General features: G+C 42.5%; 1 protein-coding gene and 1 long non-coding RNA gene across 2 annotated transcripts; one reads left to right on the forward strand and one right to left on the reverse strand.

The window, feature by feature from the left end:
* Positions 1–181: 181 nt before the first annotated feature.
* LOC125304137 lies at positions 182–20853 on the forward strand. The gene is made up of 3 exons (XR_007195197.1): positions 182–270; positions 4119–4274; positions 20723–20853. It is a non-coding gene; the product is annotated as an uncharacterized LOC125304137 (long non-coding RNA).
* ccn1l1 (cellular communication network factor 1, like 1) lies at positions 11531–15715 on the reverse strand. The gene is given in 6 exon segments (XM_048258171.1): positions 11531–12845; positions 13035–13237; positions 13957–14092; positions 14094–14332; positions 14538–14751; positions 15402–15715. Coding segments are annotated over 6 exon segments (1176 nt in total). The 5' UTR covers positions 15477–15715; the 3' UTR covers positions 11531–12536.
* Positions 20854–22059: the final 1206 nt, after the last annotated feature.

Raw genomic sequence — 22059 nt, forward strand, 5'->3', positions numbered from 1 at the left:
ACAATCGGGGGGTGTGGCAAGTGACAGGATGATCGATGTTACTGTGAAGAACTTTTGGTGCTTATTTCTGGCCGTTTGGAAGGAGCTAATCACTGACACTGATCAACTCAGAAAAGATAGTAATTGCTCCCACCGTTTCACAATTTACAACAGCTATTGTTCCATTTTCTATTAACTATTTCTCCAAAGCGCACAGTAGGCTACATACCGGGGTATGTGACCTGGTTTTACTCCTACCATCCACGTTACTATTCTCAAGCTTGACCTAGGGTAAGTAAGAAAAACAAGTTGAGTCCCATAGCGTAACAGAAGGAGTAACACCGGATATTCGTTCATATTCTGTCATGCGTTTTTTTTTGTAAAAGGTAAAAATATTCCCTTAAATGCTCACCTGTGTAGGCGTCACAACTGCTGCCAGCACCATGGAAGGTGCTACTGCCATCTTACCAGAGGATACCATTTGCAACACGGTGATACTACTAGGATAGGCATTCTATTTAACATCAAACCTGTTCAGGCAGTAAATGTCAAGGTGTAGTTAAATAGACTAGGCTACTACTTGTTTATAGGCTGTTGAGCAAAGTCATGGCAAGACGATAGCGCTTCCCAATACCCAAAGTAGGCTAACTGCCACAGCATCGCTGATTCTCTCAGAAGGACATTTGTGTGTGGCTTAGTTAACGTCAGTGCAATGCTATAGAGGCCTACTTAAGCCTCTACATTCATAAAGTAGTGCGTGGATAATATGCATTTGGCTGCAGCTGTGCATAATTTGGCTGGAACCTACTGCTTTTGGATAGCCTAAATATTGTCCCGCAAAATGTGTTAGCCTCTGACCCAGACCATAACGAACGCACTGAACTGAGGCTCATGTGAACGCTAGTATTATCCAGTATTATTCGGTTACTCTTACCGCAAGACATTGACATGACAGATTGTGTTGATTAACATTTCAGTCCTCTGGTGTATAGGCCCTAATGTAATATTAGATGAGACAGAAATGAGATTCAAAGTGAGAAAGAAATGTTTTCTCAATAGGCTTTTTGCTGTACAACAACGTGACATGGTTTTCCAACAATCAGGCAAAATAAATTCAGAGAAAATGCAGCGAGCGCTCGCTACATGCCGATTCCTGTGAGTGGTAGGGTTATGCATCATGTTGTGCAAATGTTGTTTGCCAAGAATGACATCTGGTGGAAGCGCGCGAGAAGTACGGTGTCGAATATCTGGAGCGCAGCGCAGGAGAATTTTTAAGTGGAGAGAGACCAAACTGTCAGAAAACATCTCTACTATGAGGCATTCTGTTCAATAGTTTAATACAATAGTGTTTTTTTTTATGAAATCACGGACGAACAAGATCTCAGCCCAAGCCTACATGATTAAATGCTACTGTAGTCAATATAGCTATGGCTAAATTATCAACCTGTTATTTTGCTGTTTTATAAGTTTGCACATTCCAGGTTTACTCTCCAAATACATTCCAAAGGGTTCTCAATTCACTTCAATGCATGGAACTGTTCATATATCACATCTTGATTGAACAAATGTAATGTCCTTAACTACAATACTCTGCTCATATCCAGGGCCCAGTTCCCCGAAAGCATCTTAAGCCTAAGAGCGTCGTAAAGTCCCTCTTACGAACGTCTTAAGATTTGCCGACTGTTTCCCGAAACCATCGTAGCTTAAGAGCGTCGTGAAAACACTCGTAGATCTACGAGTGCTCCAGAGTAGGCCTACTCGTTACCGGCTAAGAGCGTCTTAACAGTACGTCTCACTGAGGTCACCAACAGGACATACAGAGGAATTACAACTTAGAAAACATAATCCAACTTACGTTCCCATTCTTTATTGTGTTTACCTGTGATGAATCAGATTTTAGCGTGCAAAATAGCCTACATTTAATGGTCATAATAATGTGATGAAAAGCGGACAAAAATGCAATCAAGTTATTAAACGAGACGTTGCCAGAATAGTTTGACATTATATTTGCTAAGTGAAGGCTATATTTTATTAGGCCTATGAGGTAAAAAAAAGCAGAGAAAAGCAACATGTGGTTTTAGTCTGTAGCCTACTGCATCAAAATCTAAGCCTACACATTTCCTCTTTTTCTTACTCGACTTCTTTCTTATCTTCAAACGTGTTCTTGACACCGCGAAAAATTATTGCATGGTGCAACAATCTAATCTTAAAATAATTACAATTATTTACGTCTCTGTGTGGTATATAACCTACTTGGAATGCTTACATGCAGATGTCAAAGTGTTTCTATTTTCGTATTGATGTGAATACATGTGTAGATCCGAAGTTTAAATGGTAGGCCTTAGCTGTGACGTGCAGTCACCTGACATCACCGTCAAATCAGAGGATATTTCAGAACTATTAACGTGGACAGCTCCGCTTAAGAGCATCTTAAGAGCAGTGCACGCGCGTTCACGCTACGAGCATGTTCGGGAAACAGTCGGAAAAACCAAACGAATGATCGTAAGATGAATCGTAGAAAACCCTCGTAAGAGCGTGTCTCCGTCGTTATCGGGAAACTGGGCCCAGTTCACATTGGAACTCATATCGGCATTTACTTGCACTCCTTGCTCAGTCTACATCTACATCTGCAGCCAGGCCTGATCAATATTGCTGCATCAGTTTGTACAGTTAGAAAACAGTGAAACAATGTATTCAAGCTGTGAATCAAGTTAAATTATTTAAAATATTTGTTTTAAAATGAATCAACTGTTATTTTTTGAAACATGTATTGCAGGCCTATGTCTTTGATTGAACCAAACATTGATACTTCTCCTTAAAAGAACACAGCTACCTCCTCCTGACATGTCACTGTGAGCATGCTCCTGACCCCACACTATCTGGCCCCGTTATGGCCACCTGTTAGGAGTACAGGTTATGCAGTGGTCACTGTGGCCCCTGCTACCACCATTGTCATGGGAAACAATGGTATTAATTTCAAAGAGGAAGAAAGCTGTGTGTGATTATATTCAAATCCAGCAGTGCTTACAAAGGCCTCTTTAATGCCCCTCTGGGTTGACACCTCCTCCACACCCCCACAGGGACCCCTGCAAGGCTCATGGGGGGAGAGCTCCATTACTGGGCCACACAGGCCCGGTCCCCCATCACTGTCCCATTGTCTCAGAGAAATGGAGACTTTTTTGCATGAGACAGTGAGGGGAAATGAACTGATGACGTGACATGACATGACAAAGCTGACCAGAGCAGACAGGAAAAAGAGAGTGTGAAATCACCATGGAGAGGAGAGAGTGGAATAAAGGGATATTTAAATGATACAATATAATTGCAGGATTAGCAAGCGGTGGTTGCTGTTTGGTTTGTGTGGGAAAGTTTTCCTTGAGAGAGTCAATATGTCAATGTGTTACCAGTGTTAAAGTATGGCACATGATATGGTGGATGGGGATAAAGGGACAGTAAACAGTCCTTAAGCTCCTCTAATGAGTTTAAAAGAGTTATTATGTATGCAGTGTTGATAAATTAGCTGTAGTGTGTATATGGTAAAACCTCTCACAAGCAGATCTCAAAGCTCTTGTAAAGACTTCGCTGAGGGAGAAGAAGCATTTCCTGTCTGAAGGGAGGATTCTCCACAGAGCGAGAATTAGAGCGAGATGTTATATGAGGTCCACACGTTACAGTCATATGGGCGCTGGGTAGCTCTGCAGTGATTATACTAAACCAGTATTGGTCTGCTGGGGTGCCACCCAAATTGTGATAGAGAAAATAGAAATTTGTAGCTGGAGTGAAAATATCCTATTTATATGCCTTTTATTTAGATTCTTGTCATTCTCATACAGGGTTAGGTACACAGCCACACAAGAGTCAGCTTATGCGGAAAAACACCTGAAATGTCACTGAGTACAGAGATAATCAGGCCTGGAAGCCTTATCAGCATTACGAGAACTGTATGTAGGCCTATGGCTTATATTCTTTAGTGTACCACTTCTGTTGACATAATTTATGTCTTCTTTTGTTGTTTAATTGTTATTTCACAGAAGCCATCTCTTGGTCTCTGTCTTCCTTAAGTAGATTGTTGTAATATCACCATCTCTCCAGAAGAGAGCACTGTAACCTCTAATGTTCTATTGATATTTTACCCACAGTGAGAACGCACCCTCTCACAGCCATGACGCAACTGAAATTCGGCAAAAAAACATCTTGTAAGCTGGTCCTGAATCCAAGGTCAAAGCCAGAGTGGTAGAGAAGCATCAGGGTCCTCTCGAGAGCAAAAGAAAATGCTGCAGCCCAGGGGCTAACAGGTTAGTAGTGGACACACCACCAATCCAGCGCTCACATTCAGACTGCTAATGCAGCATTTACACAATCCCAGATACCAGCAAGATTTCATCACACATCTTTGCATGTGGTCAGTCAGACATCAGTAGAGCTCCAATGCTAGGTGTTTGGCAAAGGTCAAATCTCCCATGGCAAGAGTTCTAACTTAATTATGCACTGTCACAAACTTTGTTGGGCAAAAGCATGGAGCCATCCCTGTATGTGTGAGTGTGAGTGTGCGCGCGTGTGTTGTGTGTGTGTGTGTGTGTGTGAGTGTGTGTGTGTGTGTGTGTGTGTGTGTGTGTGACATGCATATGCTTTTTTCTGCAAATGCTGTATATGCACAGCCTTAGCGACTCTCAAAAATATATCCTTGTACTGTCCAGAGTATGTGTGTGTGTGTGTCCATGGGCATCTGCGTGCGTGTCACGTGTGTGTCCATCTCCTCACATCACCTGCTACCCCTCAGCATCCAGCACATTTCCTGCTATTCCCCGTCACAGCAGTGTTGAAAGTCACAGCTGCCTGTGAGGCCAGGCCTCACCTGGGCCTTCCTGTCTGTCTCCCTGGCCAATGTACACGCCAGCAAGGCAGTAGCAAGCGGAAAAATCATTATGGGGGGAAAAACACGCACGCACACACACACACAGGACTGTACAACCCCCCCACATCCCCCACACACACACACACCACCCACATCCTCTCCTTCCTCTGACGCACATAGTACTCCTCCTGCTGCTGTGTGTTATGTGTCAATATGTCAGTGTGATTTCCAGCCTAATATCATGATAATCGCACAAACCTCCAGCAAGGTGTTTATCTGTAGGTAATACGCAGCCAGTATTATGGTGCAAGTAATGTAATGCCAGTGAAGGCATCATATCTGTGTTTGGTTGTAAACGTGGGTGTAATGCAAGGATCTGTGTTAGGTCCCTTATTGTCAGCTTATATATCAATGATCTTCCACAGCATTGTCATGGAGTAGAACTAAAACTGTGCGCTGTGGAAATGCAAAGGCAGGTGAGAAACGAACTATTGCTATGAAAGCTGGCGAAAGTGTAAAGTACAGTTGTGTACAGAAGCTATTGTAGTGGCTCTTACACAGTTGACGGAGCAGTAGTAGACAAAGCCGTCTAAACAGATACAGTAGATGAGCCCATCTTTTGGACAGCCACCACACAATGGAATGCTACTAGATAGCATTAAGAGCTGTGACTGTAGTACAGAAGCTTTAAATCTAAACTAAAAACTCTCAACACTGCAACCACTGACTTCATAGGCTAAACACTATGTTTTACAACTTGGACGTGTCCAAAAAGGACCTAAAAATGTCTTTCATTGAAGACACCACTGATGTTTAATGCAAACTGATGAATATTAACAATTCTACTGACTGTTTCAGATATAGCCTCTCCAGTGCTTCCCATACATTGACTTATTTGTGGCGGCCCACCACAATATCAACATTGACCACCACACAATGATTTTCCAGGTTGTACTAAATTGTGCTTAAATCTGGTTAGCATCATAACCACGCTGCACTAATTTGCTAAAAACTGTTGCATTCAAGTTAATTCTGCAAACCTACCACCACAAATAGAATTCAATTCTGTGGGAAACACTGCTCTCTATACACCAGGAAGGCCTGTTAGCTTTACAGCATTATTTGTCATTTCGGTCTGATAGTGTACCACCCAACCAATTTTTACGCACTCTGACAGAATAGACTTTACACAATAATGTTTTTCTTTTTCAGGACTCTTTTTATAGACAGCTTAAAGGCACAGCTATTGGGGCGTGTTTTGCGCCGAATTATGCAAACCTTTTCTTGGGTCACTGGGAAGAAACATTCATATACAATCAGCTAAATAATCAATTTTGTGATAAGATTGTGTTTTTGGGGTCGTGTTATTGATGACATCTTTTTAGTTTGGCCAGGAAGTGAGGGTGAACTCTAACAATTCCATAATTATATCAATGCGACGGATTCTAATATTAAGTTGTCAATTGACTATTACAAAACATCTGTTAACTTTCTTATTTATTTCTATTGATGGGAGTGGCTCTCTACAAACCAGAATATATAGAAAGAGAACAGACAGGAATACTTTACTCAGGTCTAACAGTTTCCATGCCAAGGGACTTAAAAGCAACATTCCCTTTGGGCAGTTTCAGCGATTAAAATGCATTTGCAGCAATGACTCTGATTTTGAAAAGCTGGCCAAAAACATGAACTTGAGATTTTATGAAAGGGGATATTGCCCAATTTTAATTGACGATGCAATAGTAAAGGCCCATTCTCGAAATCGGTCTGACCTCTTAAAGAAAGAGAAGAAAACAAATTGGGTTAAAAACAATCCCAGACCATGCTTCATCACACAACAGCCGCTGTGCCTCAAGGATAAAACAAATAATCAAGTCCAATTCAGTGTTTCCCAGAGAATTGAATTCCATTTGTGGTGGTAGGTTTGCAGAATTAACTTGAATGCAACAGTTTTTAACAAATTAGCACAGCGTGGTTATGATGCTAACCAGATTTAAGCACAATTTAGTACAACCTGGAAAATCATTGTGTGGTGGTCAATGTTGATATTGTGGTGGACCGCCACAAATAAGTCAATGTATGGGAAACACTGCAATTGGAAAATTATTAATAGTGATCCACTTCTAAAGGAAATTTGGTTACACTTTACTTGACAGTACTGACATAAGAGTGAAATGACACTGTCATGAACGCAAGGGTGTAGGTTTGGTCTCAGCTTTGGTGGGGACACATCTGTTATCTGACTGTTGTCACGATACTAACATTATTGTTTCAATACCAATAACAAGCGAAGAATCTCGATTTCGATACTTTTGCAATTTTTAAAAATTTGATTTGGTTTGTGTGATTTGTAATTTGTGATCATTCACATCAGTGGCAATCATAGAATTTGATTGAACAGAATATATTAGGAACAGGAAAATGTTTCTGATCCATTGTTTATTGCGACTGCAAGATTGGTAGCCCAATTAGCCTAACAGTCAGTGATGGTGACTTCTATCTGTGCTATAGCCTATGTGACTGTCCATGTGGCACACCCATGCGGCTGTGACAATATAGATAGATAGATAGGTACTTTATTGATCCCTAGGGGAAATTCAAGAAATATCCTGGCTAATATCCTAACAGCTAATGCTATTTTACACATCCACATTTGAAAGCCTGGTCACCAGTTGCCAGTCCGCATTTGAAAGCCTGGTCACCAGTTGCCAGTTTGTATGGCTAGTTATTTTGCCTAGACTGCATAATGAAAAAGCTTCGTATTTTATAGCTGATCTACAAACCACAAAAAGGGTCAAACATGTATATGCTGAAGGGCAAAAGGAAGATCTCAATGTTTTACTCTGGCCTTTTATGGGGTAGGCTATGTAGGCCTATTCAGACAGCCCTAACTTACCATTGTCGTTGGCACCGCTCTTGTAGGCTACTGTCGTGCTGGCTGTCGGAATGATCAGCAGCACAAATGAGCTCGCTAAAATATTGGTGGGGACAATTTTGTCATCTTAAAATATTGATTAGGACTAGTCCTTAGCGTCCCACCCTAAATCTACGCCCATGCATGAACACGTCAAAAACGCGTCATAAACAAGTCATAAACGTTCATGAAATAATGCTTCTGTCATTAAGTGTCATTTGGTTTTTGTCATAACAAGTTGACAGGATTGTTATGGGTTAGGATTAGAGTAGGTTTAGGGTTAGGGATAGAGTTAGGGTTAGGGTTAGAGTTAGGGTTCATGACGGTGTCATGTGTTCATGACAGTGTCATGTCACTCTTATGTCGATACTGTCAAGTAAAGTGTTACCGGAAATTTTCCCAAATCCACCTATGACAGTGTTCAGAAAAGCACCATCTATAAAAGACAAACTTTTCAGGAGTTACATACCAGGCTCAAAAGATAAAACATAGTTGCATAAAGACCTCAGGGAACTTATAAGAGCGGGTCATTTAAACACTGTGAGGGTGTCATTCAGTGCAAGACATTTCTTGATCTGAAAACCCAAAAGTATATAAAACCAATGGCTTTATCAATTGTAATTCTGAGTTTGTCGTATACCACCAGGAGATTAAAAACAAAGAGGAGATTAAAAAACGATTTTCTAGACACAAATATGCAATATGGCTCAACAATGAAGATGGGGGTAGATTGAAAATGTTGCTGCAGTGTGAAACTTATTGGATTTTAATTTTAAGGCAATGGAATATCCAGGTTTGAACATGTGGCCATTTTCTTTTTTTCTTATTTCTATTTCTATTTTGTCATTTTTAGTCCTTACGGTGCTAACAGGGTGTGTGTTACCATGTGTGATGTATTACCATATGTGATTTGTATCATCTGTTTATCTGGTCATTTGTTGAATTCTGTCTGATGTCTATTGGCTAATTGTGCACTGCCAGGCGACTTCAGATGTAAAATAGAGTGCATTTTCTAAAACCATTATCTTATATATTTTATATACATTTATATACAGTTTTTGATGATTCATCAGAGTGTCTGAGGGAAACAGGATTAATCCTCTAGAGTAGCACTATTGACTATATCAGCTCAGGATTGCTAAACTATAAGACATGTTTGATGTGCATTTGGCTTGATCAGATCTAGAATGATCACATTGGTAGCTGCATCACTGTTCATTTCCTGACATCTTCACAAAATTGTTTTTGATTGGCATCTTTCCTCCCAAATTACCCCCCACACCATATGGGTCCATAAGACCTCATCGCTAGAAGGAGATGTGGCACCAAAACGGCAAAGCCTTGACCGACTTAACGAGAACAATGAATGTGGCACCTCTGCCACCTTAATTAGCTTATGGCTAACTCTGGTACTGGATGATGCATCAAATGGCAACATATGTGTGTAAAATTGTTCATGATCCCTTAATCTCATGTCTTCTGGTGGTATAGTTGTCAATGTCATACTGTGAATATCCCCCTCCCCCCATAAGGAACTGCATAGTGCATACAGCCGAGGGGCTAGTTGGAAGGACAGGTGTGTTTATCTATCCCATGACCATATTCCATGAAAATTGATTGAAAGATGAGGATATACGTTGCTTATGTGGCTCACAAAAGTCCATGGCAAATTGTTGCATCCTGTCACAAGTTGGGACATTCTTATAGTAAACCATGCCAAAGTCACGTGGGTGACTTCCAAGAACCAACTTGCTTTTTTAGCAAATAGCAGCTTTGAATAAACTTTGGCAGAATATGTCTTAGAGCATTTCCTGGTGGCAAATCTCATGGACTGCGAGGCTTACTTGGTATTTATGATGTGCGCAAATGCCAAATGAAATCTGCATGGCATCCAGTCAGGATTGCCAAGTGATTGGATCAGACCACCTTCGGTGAGGGATTGCTGCTCAGTTGAGATACTCACAGTGGGTGGTGGTGAGAGTGTGCAAATGGAGGATGCCTTCAGAGTCCTCTGTAAATGTTTTGACTACCAGAACTGGGACCAGACCTCAGAGCTTTCCAAACATTCAAAGTTGAACGTGACAGGATCACATCCTCTTATGGATGTCCAAAATGGTTCAAATGAACCTCTATTGGGTGAAGTGCTGGTGAAATGAGTGTAGACACACACACACACACACACACACAGTGATGGTAATTTTGATACCATAGATTTAATAGAGACCCAGTCAGACCAATAGTATAAAAAAAATCAGGAACAGAGTTTATTTACAATGATGCGCATCAAGGGAGAAACAGCATGACTTCACCTAAAGATCCATCAGCTGCTCTAGACAAGGAAATAGTTAGGGTTTAAGTATCCTTCCAGGCTGACAGGAGATGGCGTTGGTCATCCCATCTCACGTGGACTACACTGAATCAGACTCTGATTAGTGGCAACCTGGCAATCTGGAGCAGATAGCTACTGACGCAGCCATGCAGAACAGTGAAACACTGCAAAGTCATAATATTTCCGCTTATCTCTAAATACAGTCACACACATATATACACAGGGACAGTACAGATATCATACAGTCATTACATAGAATCATGGTTTTAGTATCAAAGTGACCTACTAATGAGAAATGCAGAACATTAAACCACATATTGGAATATTGGACATATTGGACTCTCAACACACACACACACACCTCTGTTAGACTGGCCTAACGAACAACTGTGAAATAAAAACTGGAGGCTCTGAGAAAACCCACAGCCGTTAGTCAACCTGTGATTCACTTTCTCCAACAGGCTTTCACTGTGTGGTGAGTTGACCAGCATACAGTTGTATCTATGCCATGTAGCCCCACTGTGTGGTGAGTTGACCAGCATACAGTTGTATCTATGCCATGTAGCAGGTGAGCACTACTCACCGGTGTTGCAGAGATACATCCCCCTCAGCACATCTGAAGCACTTCAGAAGTTCTTTAGAACAGTAGCCAGAGTTTAGCCATTCTTTCATTCATTCATTCATTCATTCATTAATGGGGGCGTGAGTGAAGAGTGAGACATGAGCATTATGGGAGAAGGCCTGCACGGAGAGGACGCCAGGCACTGTGGCCGTGATTTAATTTGTCTGTGATGCCCTGTGATATTTGAGAGGCAGCTGTGATGTTTGCCCGAACCAGGCCTGGCCTGGGGGAAGGGTGCAAAGCCACTGGGCTACAGGAACGCGGGCCTTCACACCCAGACCACAGTCCCACTCTGCTACATGAACGTGGGCCTTCACCCAGGCCACAGTCCCACTCTGCTACATGAACGCGGGCCTTCACCCAGGCCACAGTCCCATTGCACAGCCTCCAAGCAGGGGGGAAGGGGGCCCTGTGAGCCCCGCCAAGTCCTGTGAGGTTTCTTTATGGCCCCCAAGCACTTACCACGTTCTGTGTAGTTAATATAATAGTGTTGTTACTATCATATAAAATGTGAAACTGTCAGTCAAAATGCAACTTATTGAAATAGTCTGCATCAGTTTAATATGTGTGCTGGTAGTTATTATGTGTATTATTCTTTGGACATATATTATACACACATGCTCGCACACGCACATACACACATTAGAATACATATTTAACCAGTCACAGCATGGATGATTTTTCAGAAAGAAAATATGAAGTGTATTTTTATTTAATGGAATCCATTTGAATTCACTAAAATAGTGCGTATGTTTTCATCCTTAATGGAAAGAGACAAACCTTCTTTTCAGTTATTATTTGTATTAGTCAGAGCAGTAACAAACTTACAAAAAGGTTGAATCAATTTATCAGACTTCATAAGAACATATTGTGTTGACAGACATCAGTAATGACGATTTGGTATAAACTTATAAATATACACAAATGCTCACCTCAATGAGGTGGTATTTACAATGAGACACTCCATAATGAATGAAGTCTGTACAAAAGCAATAATATAAGATAAACTTTTACATTCACTGTACATCTACATAAATACATATTTACAGTTTTTACAATACTATGAATGACTTTAAAATGTCAAGGTGTGCTTCAGGATACAATAAAATAAACAAAAACCAACAACTTTATGAAAAATAACTTATAATTTGGTCATGACTGTGAATAATTTTATGTATAAAAATATAAGCAAGATATTTTTACTCTTATCTGTCAAGTGGTTCAGGGAGTTTTAAGGACAGGATTTGTAAACCCTTGCATGAAAGGCCTATGTGAAAACGTGAACTTTCCCTGCCACTAAGGTATGCCCAATGACCAGGAAACATATCAGTCACTGGTACAATCTAGACAAAACAAAAAGTCGGGGAAAAGGAAATAGTCAAATTAGGACAGCCATTGTCTCCCGACGTGTCTACTGAATAAACAATGTCTCTTCAGATAGACTAGGTCCAGAGCTTCTACTGTCTGTTTAGTCTGCATGTTTATACAACTGACAAAAATTAGGGTTTGGTGTGTCATCATCCCCTGTCAGGGTCCCAACTTCCCTGCTCTTATAAATACATCCATTCACACATAACAGTGGAGTGGAGGTTTTACACAAAACAGCACTTGTTTTAGTTTACACTTTTTTTTCTGAGAGAGATCCAAAGTTTCATAAACATAAGATTAATGTGCTGCCATAGTCACATCAGATCCAACATTACAATGAAATGGAAGACATTGTCAGGGCTGAAGTATGTTTGGTATGAAGGCCGTTGCCATTTGCCTCAGTAGCAAAGGTACAAGGGAAAGGAAAAAACCCTGATGGCCTGCCAGGCGGTGTGATGAGAGCGAGGGGTTAGTGGCTGTAGGTGTGGATGTCATTGGGGAGACTGAGGGATTCTGGGAAGGACGCCAGGCCACGGCGCTCGCAGCTCTGACTGCAGCTGCAGCGCTGGATCCACATAACGTTACGCGCAAAGTCTTTGCGTCCGTCAGTGCAGTGGAACTGCAGCCGCACAGTGCGCGTCTGAGAAGGCTCGCAACAGCGCCCGTCAGAGCAGGAGCCGCAGGAACGTGGCCGATACCTCCGCGTGGTCGAGCAGCCGGCGAAGGTGATCTCCACAGGCTTTCTGGGCCTTGTGGTGCGCTGGCATTTCTTCCCTTTCTATGAGACACAGATAATGAAAAGTACAATAAATACACATTGTACTGATAAAACTGACCTTGTCCTAACTGATTGACAGTAAATAGATTTAAACAAATGAATTGATAGTCGTTAGTGCACATATGTTGTTGTATTGTTATATAAATATTTGATAATGCTAATGCAGAACTATCATGGTTAGAGGTGTACCTTGAGTAGTGGCATTATGTCAGCATCACACTGGCGAATCTGACAAAGGCGTGTCTCCCTGGCCAGCCGACACTCTGGGTTGTCATTGGTTACGCGACTAGACACTCCCATCCCACAGGTGGCGGAGCACGGAGACCAATCAGTGGTTTGCAGGAAGCACTTGGTGGGCATGAGGGCATGTGATTGGGTGGAGGAGATCCACTCTGAGAGGCAGAAAAGGGAAGGAGATGGAACAGAATGTCAGTCACAAGATGTGGAGATTTTTTCAGTATACTACCATTATTGAAATGATGCAAATGCCTCACTGGATTGACAGAATTCCTTTTATGGTCATTTCATTGCACACAATTCATAGTATTCACCTTTGAGAAAACATGTCACTACAGCTCTCGTCATATTTCAGAGCAACAACAGTGATTCATTCAGTCACAAGGCAATTCCCTACATTTTTTACACTGTCAAGTTTTAGAGACCGATAGATGTGTAAAATATCTTACTGCAAATAATCACCAACAATCTTAAAGGTGCTCTAAGCGATGTTACGTGGTTTCTAAGCTAAAACATTTTTTGTCACATACGGCAAACATCTCCACACCATCCGCTAGCTGCCTGTGCCCTGAGTACACTGTAAAAAAAACGTGGTCTCTGTAGACAGCCCAGGCTCCAAAAACGGCAACAAAAACCACCTAGTCCAACCTGGACCATGAAACATAACAAACTTTTCCAGCCAATCACCGGCGAGATGCGCGATATGGAGAGTTTCAGTTGCACAGGAGGGATGGGGAGGGAGGGACGAGCTAACTCTCTGTTTTGTTTGAACGTTAACAGAAGTGATGTTACATTACCCAGCATCGCTTAGAGCACCTTTAAATTCAATGTTAGTCGTTCAATAGAAATAGTGAAGCTGCTTCTGTGGCTGTACCTTGTTCTGGAGCTCCAGCAGTGGAGTCCCAGGGAGTGGGGGCCACCAGCAGCTCGTTGCTGCCCAGATCGGGGTGCCTAGGCAGGGCAGGCTGCAGCTCGTCCGGCCTCCTGGCAGCCTCCTCCTCCTCCTCCTCCTCCTCCCCTGATGCGGTTGTCGTCGTCACAGACCCACTCCTCGCAACAGCGGCCTGGCAGCCTGGCGAGACGTGGTCGGGAACAGTGCCAGCCTGGCAGGGGCATGGAGTGCGGGCACAGGGGCATGCAGCCCACCACACCGTCCATGCAGCTGCACTGGTGGTCACAGCTGGGCTGGAAGTCTTCGCCGTGCTGGTAGATGCGGCCGTTCAGCTCACAGGGCCGACCCTGGGCTTCAGCTGGGGGTCAATAGAGAGGGAGATGAAGGGGTTAATGAGAAAATGGCCGATTATTCATATGTCTAAATTTCGGAGATGCTAATTAAAAAACATAGTAGTAATAATGATAATAATACAATAAGAATATGAATATTTTCTCATATCCTAGTATTCTTAAATGTACTATGCTGACATTTACACAAGGCATAGGTTGCCATACACTTACCTCGACACAGACCACGGTCAGGATCCCCTCCAGCCCCTAGGTGGCAGTGCAGACCTTTGATGTGATCGCAGGGTTCGCTAGAGCTGCAGTCCTGGTTAAACTGCCTGGCACACACTTTACAGCAGCCACAACCGTCCAGCACAGAGCTGATGCCCGGTGGGCATTTGGGGGCAGGGGAGGGGCAGGAGCACTTCTCAGGGCAACTGCAGTGCACCTGGGGGTAGAGGACGAGGATGGGAGGGGAGAGAGGGAACAATGTGTCATTCACACGGAATGGAATAAGAGTCCGAAGGAATCTGTCATAGATGGTATTTGTAGTAGTTTACTGTTTTCCAAATTCATATTACTACCCATGTTAGTAATCTATTTTTGCATAGGCTCAGGAAAAAATAAATAAACAAATTTATGAAATGTGTCTATCTCTTTGAAATATATGCTTTTGAGAGAAGAGTCTAGCAAAATTAAATATAAAAGACTTGTTAAATACTATATTTTCTTATAGGTGCAGTCACACACAGACACATATTCACGCAAAGACAAATGTGACTGCAAAATGAATGAATCTCCCAATGTAAATGGATTTGCTTCTCAGGGATCCTTAAACCTCCAAAAATGTTACTCAAAGAAATAATCATTACACTACTAAGTACACTATTTGTGATCACTATTACCACTATTACTATTTTTACTACTACTATTATTATAACTATTGCTAAGTCGCAGCCAGATTCTTTGTTAAAATATTTTCACAAAGTTAAATTATTTGGCTTTCTTACTATAAATGCCCCTTCACCCCTACATATTAATGTTTTTGCAGAAATCTGCCACCCACAAAAACTGTAAAAAAAAATCACAAAAACTCACCATAACTGCAGCCCAGGTTAGAAACACCAGCGTGGAGAGGCTTGTATGTCCCAATGATATCCTTATGGAATACATGTCTTAGCAATCAGATGCTCTCCTGTTTAGGAAACAGTGTTTGAGTTCTTCAGCTCTCAGCAAAGGGAAGGCTTCCCACGAGTGAGTTTATCTTCTCAGATTTCACTCTGCCTGTCTGTCAAACACCGAGTCAATCCAGAGGGACTCGCCTGCTCTGTTTGTTTGCCGTCTGCCAGTGCGCTGCAGCTCTCACTTCAGACACTTTGTGCTGCCGGCTCAGAGCAACTCAACTCAGCTCGGCTCGGGAAACTTCATACAGAGAATCCCTCCTGTGCTCTCTCTCTTATAGCCGAGTCTAGACAACCCCTCCTGTGACATCATACACACACACACACACACACACACACAAGCACACACACACACACGTTTATGCTTCTAACGTACGAAGTCCAGACAGCAGAGCCAGACGAATGACGTTTCAGGCAAACAGTAGAGAGATGAGAAGAGAGGAGGAAAATATTCCAGCGGAAGTTATGGAGGTATGCACGCGTGGATTGTAAATGAGACAATGAGTCAGGATCAAAAAGGACCAAAGTGATCTAGCTCTTTGAACTCTAATTGGGTGATTCACACATTATGACTTTAGTTGGGTGGGATTGTGAAATTTAGAGATTAAATTTAGTTTTTCAATATCTGTTCCGGACATGACATCTGCATAGCTGTAAACAACGCCATAGCAAACTATCCAGCTTTAGTCAAATGTCATCTAGGCTTTTCTCTAAAACATTCCCATTGTCATCTTCCAGGAATCAAGCGCATCTCTCTCTCCCACACTGTTTACTGTTTTATCAGTAATTAATTTCCCCGAAAATCCATCATTTATCTTCACCCACTTGCATATGTACAAAGAATTCAAAAGTCAAGTGTGTGCGTGTGTGTGACAGAGAGAAAGAGAGAGAGAGAGAGAGACTGTTTCTGTGTCCAAGTACATCAAATGTGTGTGTGTGTGTGTGTGTGTGTAAAGGTGTTTGTACCTGGGCCCAGAGGAAGCTCTGATGTTCTGACAGCGTTCTGGCACGGCGTGTTATGAAATGGTGGAAACCCAATTTAACACGTCTCAGTCAGGAGAGCCGTCTGAACGGCAGCCACAGGGGCCCGCCTCTCGCCGTGAGCACTCCCTTTCACCAGCACGGGCAGACGGCACTGCCCGACTGGCCCCTTCCAGCGCAAGACGCCGGGACATCACACACACGTGGGACATAGCTGACGGGCCCAGCACACTGGACAAGAGAGTGAGACACACACACACACACACACACAGAGAGAGAGAGCATGCTGTCATCCTATCTGATTCATGACACCTGATTCAAATGGAAAAATCAACATTCCATGAGAGTGAAGAGGACTAACAGTGAAGACATATCACCGATAGCTGACAGAGCTGCTGTTTTGCCTTCTGTTTTTCCTGGACTTTTTTGGACATTTGTTCCTAAGTCGTTACTTTTAATGGCTTACAGTATGAGCAGATGTTATTGTGGAACTGTTTGAACTGTTCACCAAGCTGCATGTTTTGAAGACTTTTGATAACCACCATGATGATTCAAACAATTTAGTATTGATTGGCCAGTGGTTGAGAAGAGAGAAAGATAGAAGTCTTTGGTCCACAATGTTGGGAAATTGTAATTTAGATCTTTGGGCCTTACTATAGCCACTGTCCACCATTGAAATATTTATTTCTATAGATAAAACAACTTGTGAGAAGATGAGCCAGTGGTGCCATGTTCTTACAGTAGTTGTCAATAGACACTCATGGCATTTCAATTCACATGCATCAAATGTATGTGTGTTTACTGTATGTGAAATAGTGGCCTTTTTTCTTCTGGACAAAATCAGTGATGGAAAGAGATCATCATCATCCTGATGATTTGATCAAAGATCCTTGATCCGCTTTAACCCTCTCTGATTTGATTTATGTCAAAACAGAGAAGCCCTGAGAAACAAGGCACCCTGCTTGTGAGCCAGTTGGTTATGAAACCTACCCCATGTAAAGTTGTGCTCAGATATTCAGGGGGCAGGCAGGGGAAACATGGTGGTGTTTATATAGGAAGTGTTTGTGAAAATTGAAATAACATTTATTTACGGGAAATTTCTCATGAGGCAAAGCCCTCTCCTTGCAGGGTTGTGTTTGTGTGTGTGTGTGTGTGTGTGTGTGTGTGTGTGTCTTTAAGTCAGTGTGTGTGTGAGAGAGAGTCTCTCTCTCTTTCTCTCTCTCTCTCTCACTGTGTATGTATGAGTCTGTCTGTGTGTGTGTGTGTGTGTGTCTGTCTGTGTGTGTGACTGTGTTTAAGTAAGTGTGTCTCTCTCTGTGTGTGAGTGTGTTTAAGTGAGTGTGTGTGTGTGAGTCTGTGTATGTGTGTATATGTTTGCATTTAGAAACAGACTGCAGCTGAGTTTAATCAATTTGTATGGGGGTTAAAATGGCAAGACACATTGAGAGTAAACACACACACACACACACACACACACACACATACTAATGGCACAGACATTTTCTGCTGCAACGATGTCAAGCTTCTGTTTGAAGGTGAGGCTGTTCAGCTGGGAACCTCTCAGTATATTTATAGCATTTGCATTTAACATCACCAGAGGAAACTCACACACACACACATTCTTGGACAGGAGAGTTTACCCCCAGGATGGAAAAAGCCTCACCACAGATGCCAAAATTAACTTCTCAAATATGTACCCTCACTGAAATGCTTTCACTCAGAAAAAAAAAGAATGAAACACAGACACATCCTTTTCACCAACAACAGCTCACTTTTGTGATATTGTTCATAGAGGTCCTGGTGTGGAAAATATGCTTGGATTGTGCCAACAAAACCAAATAAACTTTCTTCACATAATGAACAAAGATGTGAGGAATCCTGGGCGCTGTTTAGAACAACATCAGCAGATACCAGAGATGCCAGTGGAATATTACTGTTGGGCAAATAAAGTTCTCAAAAATATAATGGTGATTATTGCCCCCTCTAATCTGAAGATATGCTTCCTGGTGTAAAGGGCTTGGGTATGTCAGCACTGTCAACTCTTGGTAGACTCAACAGGAACTCAAACAAATCTGCAGCATGTGTGCGCCTGTACTCTTAACTCTTGCGTGTCAAAACTATGAGGACAACATGTTCATATGTCAGAAATAGGCCAGGAGTATATTTACAAGAGCATGTGAATAAACAAGGCTTTATGTCAGTGGAGTGGATGTGTGTGTGTATGTGTACATATTCACATGTGTGATACAGTGAATGTATGTGTGTGTGTGTGTGTGTGTGTATGTGTACATATTCACACGTGTGATACACTGAATGTGTGTGTGTGTATGTGTACATATTCACGTGTGATATAGTGAATGTGTGTGTGTGTGTATCTGTGTGCGGGCCTTCACTTGTGTGCAATAGTAACTATGTGTGTGTGTGTGTGTGTGTGTTAGCACTGGAAGGTATGTGTGCATTCCCGTCCTTAGGATGGTGCAGGGGCTCAGGTGCTGTCCGGCCTACACAAGGAGGTCCTGTATTCACACACTCAGCCCCCCACCCCCCACTGGCCCGACCACCCCCACCCCTGACGGGGCCATGCATCATGACCTTCCCCTGTCTGAGGGGCTATTTGCTTTACTCCGGCTGCTCCGGCATGCCATCACACTTCTCTCTGCTGGAGATTTACCACCGGTGCACTCCAAAGACACTAAAACACTGTGTTTTCACTCATTTGACACACGGCAATTATGTTGACAAACTGACGGAGGGGCATGTTGCAGTGAAATACAAGGGCATAGTAGGACTGCAGCAGAGATGCGGTAAATTGCACGCCCACTTCGATGGACCAACTTGCAATTGCAGTTTCCCAACACGCAAAGCCGTCAGCAAAAACATCCTACTTGATGTCAGATTTTTTCAGTGGAGCACAATCTCTGGTCTTTTCTTAATATCTTTACAGTGAAGCTGTTAGAGTGAAATTCTGATGAAATTCCAATTGGTTATTCTGACAGGAGACCAGAAAAACAGGAAAACATTTCCTGTTCAAATAAAAGTGCATACAAAAGTGCAATGCAATCTATGATCCAGTGCAATCCAACCCTCAGTGGAATACATTTGGTGAAATACTGCTGCTTGCCTCATAAAGCCCCAGCGGCCTTTTCTCCTTTCTGACCATTTATATGTTTGGTCCAGTGCTCTTAGAATGAGTGAAGCCTGCTACTAACATAGAATTCTCAAACAGCCTCCCATCTCATTAGATCTAATATCAAGAATCCTGCTATGGATATTAAAGGTACAGGCCCAGTTTTGCCTGCGGGGATGGACATCTGAATGGATTCCATACAGTGGAACAAGGGGGCCTCTACTACCCCGAATAACAGGGTCAGGAGGTCTCCAGGTGGACGCACAATGAGTCTCATTTAGACTTATCATCACTGAGCATTGCATCATGGGACATGACAACTGGGCGTGTGTGGGGAGGGGGAGATGGACGGCAGTTTGCATGCCTTCACCATGTTTAATGGAAGTGATGACAGAGAAGCCGGCATTTTCCCTGTACCTCTCTCTGTCTTCAGCCGGACTTGCACGACCTCATCTGTCGGCCGAGGCATGTCCAGGTGTATTCCAGACTGAGACCTGTAAGACCTTAGGTATTGAGTAGAGCCACATATGCAGTCTGTTCATGCAACCGATGTGAGACTTCAGCTTGGCATGTCCAAGAAAAATCCCCCTTTCCTATGGGATCAGTTGCTCATGTGGGGCCTTGGATGAGAGACTACATTTCTTCATATGCAGGATTTCTAATGTTACCCAAGCACAAGGAAATGGACAAAGAGAGGTCAATTGCTACACATTTACATTTAAGACACATTTTGTCCAAAGCAACTTACAGCAATGGAATACAATTTAGGGGTATTAACATTAAAACAGTTTAGATTTAAGGTACAGAGCTACACTACAGCAATAGAATAAAATTTAAGCTAACATTTAAGCATTTTAACATTCAAACTTTTGAACTACAGGGCTACAGCGTTAGAATAACAGTAACTACAGTGCAGATAGTTATAGAGTTATCGCTGTATCTATCACTAGTACTAGAGGATGGGAGTGCCTACACATGAATTACTACTGTAGTAGAAGTATGGAGAAGAAGTTAGAGAAGAGAAGAGAGTTAAGTTGAGTGGGAGGGGGAAGAGGTTGTTAGAAGCACTAGGAGAACAGGTTAACAGGTCTTGGATGAATTGTGTCTTCAAGAAATGTTTTTTTTTGAAGATAGAGAGGGACACCCCTGCTCTGATGGAGCTTGGCAGATCGTTCCACTATTGGGGGACCACAGATGGAAAAAGTCTGGATTGCCGTGGGATTGGAGGCAGCAGTGCCAGACGTCGTTCGTTGGAGGAGTGCAGCGATCGCGGGGTAACATAAGCTTTTATATAGTTATTTAATCACACACAAAAATGATCATATACTGTAGGCCTAATACAACATGTCCAAATCATGCTTCTATATAAAAGCTTATGTTACCCGGCGATCGCTGCACTCCTCCAAGGAACGACGTCTGGCACTGCAGCGATCGCGGGGTAACATAAGCTTTTATATAGTTATTTAACCCTTAGAGGAGTACGTTGGGAAATGAACGTTCTAAAGAATATCTGGGTTCATTGAATTCAACATAGAATTTTAGAACCTTCAATTGTTGCGGAACTTAGAATGTTCAAAAACCTACACCTTTAAGGGTTAATCGCACACAAAAATGATCATATACTGTAGGCCTAATACAACATGTCCAAATCATGCTTCTGTGGTGACAAAGCCTCTATGTCTAATGCTATGCTTGTTGTTTTTCAGATATGGAACCTGCACATACGAAAAGAAAGCCCATGGTGGTCAGTCTAGGACGATCAGCCAACATTAGGATTATCATCATGATTGTCAAGAGGATATTGAGGTATCTAAAGGCTGTAAAAGCTAATTATAAGGGGAAAGGCTCGAAGGCATTAGAACAGTCTTCATCTTAGGTGTCACAGAGGTGGAACAGAAGGGGCTACAGCCATGGCTGATCACAATAGTCTAGTTTACACAGAGTACAGACAGACAGAGAGGTGTGCCACAAGTTTACAATAAACTCAGAGGAACCCGTCCATTCCGAATCATAGGCTGACTCAAGAGTCACACACACACAGAAACACACACTGAGGCACACAAACACAGACATACACACAGGTGATTTACCACAATGTAACCCAATTAGAACCAGTAAACATACTGATGGCCTGTTAAAAAAAACATCCAAACTACCACTGGACTTTGATGTATCTATCAGGCTCAAACTGTCATCAAAGTGCCTATGAATATAGAAGAGATCAAAGTCGGAAAACATGGTCCTGTTCCTCTGAAGGTAAGTTTAGTGGTACGGACACACATGAGAAGCTGGCATGGGGGAGAGGTGGGGGGTACAGGTGGGCACCAAGCCTCTTGTTTGTTTGCCATGCAGAGAAGGGCCCGGAGCCCTGCCCATGCAAGCACAGAGGCCGGCTTGTCTGGCAAAGGCGACTGGAATTACAGTAGAAAGCGGCAGTTTGTTCGTGCTCGCGTCCACTTTTCCTTGA

Source organism: Alosa alosa, chromosome 12 (genome assembly GCF_017589495.1).
Source record: "Alosa alosa isolate M-15738 ecotype Scorff River chromosome 12, AALO_Geno_1.1, whole genome shotgun sequence".
NCBI lineage: Eukaryota > Metazoa > Chordata > Actinopteri > Clupeiformes > Clupeidae > Alosa > Alosa alosa.